We start from the raw sequence: 6,410 nt of genomic DNA, 5'->3' as shown, positions 1-6,410 counted from the left end.
CCCCGCAGAGAATTCATGCCATTGCACTAGTGTGGACGGCCATAAAGGTTAACCAGGCCCTTTTTTCCTTGCTCTCCCCTTCTCGAACGTTACCTGTACCTTTTGCCACCGCGACGTCCCCTTCCAAGCCCCATAACCACTACTGGAATGAGATGACGTAGAATAACAATGCTCTGTCGAACGTCCAACCACCCCCGGACCCCGCTCTTAAATGCCCCATTGATGCATCCATTACCATTAAATCTCTCTCTCTCTCTCTCTCTCTCTCGTCCCTTGCATCTCCTCCAATTTGAATGCTCTCCCGTTACGGCTCATGACTCCACTCTCCTCTTGTGAGCACGGAACGTAAAACTGGAACGTGCCAACGAAAGATTAATAAAACCGGTGGCGGAATGTTGGATTCGGCAGCGGTCTTTGAGAGTGACGAGATGGCGATGGAGATGGAAACCCGGGCATCGGCGCCGTCGAAGACCTGGGCGAAGTCTTCCGCAGCCTACTTGGTGTGGGAGGACCTCACGGCGGCGCTATCAAGTTATGGCGGCGGCCGGCCGGCCAAGAAGCTCATCCAAGGGCTGAGCGGGTACGCGGTGCCTGGCCGGATCATGGCGATCATGGGGCCTTCGGGTTCCGGCAAATCGACACTCCTCGACTCCTTGGCAGGTAGTAGTTGGGATTCACGTGTGGTGTGTGTTTTTAAGTTATGATTTGTTGCTTGGGGTTTTAGAGGCAGCGGTTGTTTGATTGGAAACAGGGAGGCTTGGAAGCAATGTTTTGTTGACCGGGAGAGTTCTACTTAATGGCAAGAAGAGAAGGCTAGACTATGGAGTTGTGGTATGTTGCTTCCAACCTTCTTTTCTGTTTGTTTGTTTGTTCGTTTGTTCTTGTTTTTTGTCTTCCCTCAAGGAGATAGTATGATGGCATGCATGCTCTGGCTCCATATTCTCGGACATGAGACAGTGATTTAGTATGTTTTGGGCCTAGAAGCTGGGGAGATTGGTGAATTTTAGACATCAGCTATGATTTCCTTCTGAATGAGAAAGGGATTGGTATTAATTAATAGGATGGTGTTTATATTTTTATTAAGAAAATACTGGTAGGATAGTATAGGACTGCAGATGCATCTAAGTTCTTCCAGATTGCTGGTGTGTTGTTTGCCATTAGTTATTGGTTGACAGTCACCAGTTAAGGTGTCAACAATTAATATTGTTAACTGCCATCAATTCAAAATATACTGACATGTTCTTGAGTTTTCCTGATTTTAGAGAACTTAAAATTTGTCGTGTAATCAGTGACTGCAGTCAAAATACTAGCTTTATTGTGATCCTTAAAGCTTTCATAAATTGATCCTAATCTATCATCATAGTTTCAAATGATTGCAAGATAATTGAAAATCAGTAAAATATCAATTGATCAAAAAATTATATCTAAAATGATGTAAAATAATATAAAAATATAACAATTAAATGAAGTGAAGACGACAAAGAATTATCGCTGTTCGGGCAGTTCACAAAAACCAACTTACGTCTGCGAGCCCTATAAGTTAACGAAGAGAACATTAAGTTATAAGATAAAGAAGGTGTAGAAGCCCATTTGATGCAGAAAACTAAATCGTTTATAATGGTTGATATCATGTGTATAGAGAGTTCCTTCTAGTAGCCTCTTCTAGCATTTATGAAGAAGAATCCAAGTTATTTAGCAGTTCTTTCTAGGAAAACTAGTTTTTAAGTGGTTATTTCCCGCAATAGTTGACTTTCTCTGTGAAAACTACTTATAGATGCCCTTTTTCTGTGTTATATCACCTGTATATCTCTGGAAAAACCATGTGCAACATTCAAGTAGTCTAACAAATGATCAAAACACATGTTTGGGCAGTTAACTACAAGGTTCACAATCTCGGAACCGGATCCCGTACCGGTATCATGCTGGTACAATATAGGTACAACCGGTTATGGGGGTTGGTTTGGCATATGGGACTCGGTATGCCTCCAATATTGAGGCTCAGTTCGTTACTGATATAGTAAAGTATGCCCATTATGGGGTGGTATGCAATGGTACACAAACCATGGTTAACTAGTTAATCAATTAAGAAAGTTCACTTATAAATAGAAGGTCAACAAGGATTAACCGATGTACTAGATTGTACAAGATAGAAGTATAGAACTAGTTACTGTACTATATTAGGTGTTGTACCTTCATGCTGCATCATAAAATGTGGAGCTTAGATTGATCCTGGTTTCAACAATTATACCCTAATTCATAAATTTTAGATGTAAAAACACTGGTTTGTAAAAAACTTTTAGTGAAAAGGAAAGGTAAAATAAATTTTACATAGCTTTTGGTTGCTAAAGAGTATTGGGTGTTAGGTTTGTCTAAAATGTTTGCAAAAAAAAAAAAAGCAAAAAAAATTCCCTGTCAGACTTGATTTTTTTTGTTTTTAATATATAAAATCAGAATACATCAAAAAAAAAAATTTTATAATCTGGAGAAAAGACTGATACAAAGAAAAGCTTAACAATAACAATGTCTTATAGAACAAACTAATGAACTGGATCATATGGCATAAAGTGATGCTATTTCATTCAATTATCTCTGATCCAAAGTGTATCATCAATTTTAGATTCGATTCTGATGAAAAGTATTGATTTAGATCCTTCATTGTCAACCAAGATTTTGAACTAATTTTTATCGTAATTTCTATCTCAATTTTGGTGTTGCCCTTGGTTTTCTGATTACATTCCTTTTGTTGAATGCCTCTCCTCTTGTAGGAAGGCTGTTACAGTCCTTAACTAGGACTCATCTGGTTCCATCTCATTCCCTTCTGCTTACTAAGTAGTAATACTCAGCATCCTTTGGTGTTGTCTAGGCCTATGTGACACAAGAAAATGTGCTCCTAGGGACCCTCACCGTCCGAGAAACAATCACGTACTCAGCTCATCTGAGGCTCCCTGCAACCATGAGCAAGGAGGAGGTGGCAGCTGTGGTGGAAAGAACTATTGAGGAGATGGGCCTGCAAGATTGCGCCGACCGGGCAATTGGGAATTGGCACCTGAGAGGGATCAGTGGTGGAGAGAAGAAAAGGCTCAGCATTGCACTAGAGATACTGACACAGCCCTGCCTCCTCTTCCTCGACGAGCCCACTAGTGGGCTCGACAGTGCCTCAGCTTTCTTTGTAATCCAAACATTGAGGCAGATGGCCTGCCATGGCAACAAGACCATCATCTCCTCCATCCACCAGCCTAGCAGCGAAGTCTTTGCACTATTTGATGATCTGTACCTTTTGTCCAGTGGAGAAACAGTTTATTTTGGAGATGCCAAGTTGGCTACAAAGGTAATACAAGAGCAGTGTTAAGAAAGAAATGGCTGCAGGCATTGAACAGTTGTTTCCAATGCTAAATTGAAGGCTTTACTCTTGACTGATTACCTTAATTTGGCATTTGATGCAGTTCTTTGCAGAAGTTGGGTTCCCTTGTCCTAGCAGAAGAAATCCATCTGATCATTTCCTTCGATGTATAAACTCTGATTTTGACCATGTGAATGCTACATTAAAAGGGTCGATCAAAATTCATGCGGTGTGCACGTTAACTAGTGCTTATAATTTTTTTCCTGCATCCTTTTTATCTATAATTTCCTTTCACCATTTTTTTTAATGAAAGAGATATGATAACCATCTGAACATTGTTTTTTTGTTTGTTAAGGAGGCAGAATCATCTTCAGATCCTCTGTCGAAGTTAGGAACCTCAGAGATCAAAGCAATTCTTATCGAGAAATATAAGAGCTCAGAATATGCAACCATAGCTAGAAATCGGATTCAGGAGATATCTAAGATAGTAGGCATCTTGCTCAAGCTGAACTAAAATTTTGTTGCAATAGGCAGTACATTGTAATTTTCCATGGCAGTTTGATCTTCGATGTCCAATCAACTGGGAATTTGCACACACCTCTGAGGATCACTTTGAGACTGTTGATCAACTGGCTAGGGAGTGCACTTAGTTTCTTACCTGCTTCTAGTCTTGATCCTTTTATTTAGTTCTTACAATGTGAGTTGATGCACATCAAAATGCAGGAAGGGCTTACTGTGAATTCAGATAAAGGAAGCCAAGCTAGCTGGTGGAAGCAGCTCACAACTCTAACAAGGAGATCTTTTGTGAACATGAGCAGAGACATTGGCTACTACTGGCTGCGGATGGTAATGTACATATTGGTAGCTGTGTGTGTGGGAAGCATCTTCTGGGATGTAGGGACAAGTTACACAGCTATATTAGCAAGAGCCTCTTGTGGGGGCTTCGTCGCGGGCTTCATGACCTTCATGTCCATTGGAGGATTCCCATCTTTTATCGAAGAATTGAAGGTGTTCATTCGTGAAAGGCAAAATGGGCATTATGGAGTTGCAGTATACATACTCTCCAACTTTCTGTCAGCATTCCCCTTCTTAGTTGCTGTGTCCCTCTCCACTGGAACTATAACCTATTACATGGTGAAGCTCCACAAGAGCTTCTCCCATTATGCCTACTTCACTATTAGTCTTTATGCTGGCATTTCAGTGATAGAGAGCCTCATGATGATTATTGCCTCACTTGTCCCTAACTACTTAATGGGCATCATAACTGGAGCTGGTGTCATTGTAAGGCAACAATTCTCAAACTTTGAGTAATGCATCATACTTGACCATCCTTCGACTCGTCATCTTGTTTGCTTTTTCGCAGGGAATTATGATGATGACAGCCGGGTACTTCCGGTTGCTGCGAGATCTTCCTAAGCTATTCTGGCGCTATCCAGTTTCCATAATCAGCTATGGGTCATGGGCCTTACAGGTGATTTCCTTGTCATCTATTTCTTTTTATCATTTAAGTGTTTTCAAGCCATGGATGACAAGTTCTCTGTAGATAATAGTGCCATTTCTTGAGATAAAAAGGAAAAAAAGATGTTTTTTTGTGTAACTTATTTGTTTGTCGATAAGAATATATTGATTAGCTGTTGCTTACCTCTTAACAATATTTTTGCATACCCCATCCACATTCATGATTTCAAGCTCTCCATAATCTGAAGCAGAACTGACTCATCTTATAACGCTGCTCCCAACCAATTTATTCATGATCTTGAATGATGTTCATACTGACCATAGGTTCTTCATGAAGGAATGAAATCAATGAATAATGCACCCCGAATATCCATTAAGATCTAATACCAATTTACAGAGATATTCAGCAAATGTAAAGTCATATTCAGCAGAATAGTCCCCAAAGCATTAAAAAGAACTAATGTAATCCGCATTTCATAGGTAAGATGATTAGCTTAAACAATTGTCCAAGCATAAAACTATGAGAATATAACATGAGTCAAAATAAAATTTTTGCAAATGGATGGCAAAACCTCATATAATTCCATAGTGAGTGCCCATAGATAGTGTTCATTTTTCTGAGAAAATAGTCTTCATTTCAAAATAGTTTCTTATTACTCAAGAGTCAAGATTAACATTCTCTTGAAATAGAGTATTTCTGTTGATTGTGACATCCTATTGTTCTGCAGGGAAATTACAAGAATGACTTGATTGGGCTGGAGTTTGATCCTTTGATACCTGGAGATCCAAAATTGAGTGGGGAGTACATCCTAAAAAATTTTCTTGGCATCAGCTTGGAGCACTCAAAGTGGGTAGATTTGACAGCTGTATTTGTCATACTTGTTTGCTACAGGCTTCTCTTCTTTCTGATTTTGAAGCTCAAAGAGAGGGCTACCCCTCTGCTTCGGATTATTTACGCCAGAATAACCATGAAACATATCTTGAAGACACCATCCTTCAAGAAGAGGAGGCCATCATTCTCATCGCGGCATCCAAATCTCCACCCAATGGCATTGCAAGAAGGCCTGAGTTCACCACTTCCATAATGTCAATAATCGCTAACTGGAATTGCTAGAAAGTATTTGAAGTTATCATACAGATGGAAATGAGAGGTATTGTCTATTGTAGCAATGCAAGATATTTCCAATTTCCAAGTACTTGATTAACATAATCATGTTGCATCTTGTAAAGTATTTCTGTAATTTTACAGAAATATCATAATAGACCATGTCAATCCTCTCATGCTAAAATACTGTTGCAGATTCATTGACTAAGCATGCAAATTAAACAAGATATCAATTTATTTCAATATAGCATGCTTATGTGAATGCCACTATTTGTTATTTTAGTTGGTTGGACCATGATACCAGGATATCCTGCTTCCAATTGAAGGCCATTGGTGGAGGGGGTTTGGTTATTTCTGAAAAGTGAAATATGCACAGAGTGGATATTGCCTTTTTTTCCCCTTTTAATATTATTGAACTAAGGACTAAGAGGGCTGATGAATTCTTCTTGCATCAATAAACCCCTACAAAAAAATGTCTTAAAATTGCTGCCTTCCATATGGTCATGG

The 6,410-nt window shown here is 39.5% G+C and overlaps 1 protein-coding gene across 1 annotated transcript; it reads left to right on the top strand.

Annotated features, from left to right (window-relative positions):
* Positions 1 to 278: 278 nt before the first annotated feature.
* Positions 279 to 6,165, top strand: LOC103707987 (ABC transporter G family member 15-like). The gene is made up of 8 exons (XM_008792724.4): positions 279 to 660; positions 752 to 831; positions 2,864 to 3,328; positions 3,444 to 3,569; positions 3,696 to 3,827; positions 4,064 to 4,621; positions 4,704 to 4,811; positions 5,527 to 6,165. Exons 1-8 carry the CDS (start codon positions 393 to 395, stop codon positions 5,881 to 5,883), a joined length of 2,094 nt encoding a protein of 697 aa, XP_008790946.1. The 5' UTR covers positions 279 to 392; the 3' UTR covers positions 5,884 to 6,165.
* Positions 6,166 to 6,410: the final 245 nt, after the last annotated feature.

This window comes from Phoenix dactylifera, chromosome 3 (genome assembly GCF_009389715.1).
Source record: "Phoenix dactylifera cultivar Barhee BC4 chromosome 3, palm_55x_up_171113_PBpolish2nd_filt_p, whole genome shotgun sequence".
NCBI classification, from domain to species: domain Eukaryota; kingdom Viridiplantae; phylum Streptophyta; class Magnoliopsida; order Arecales; family Arecaceae; genus Phoenix; species Phoenix dactylifera.
The sequence above is the reverse complement of the archived record's forward strand: the minus strand, read 5'-3'. Positions and strand labels throughout refer to the sequence as shown.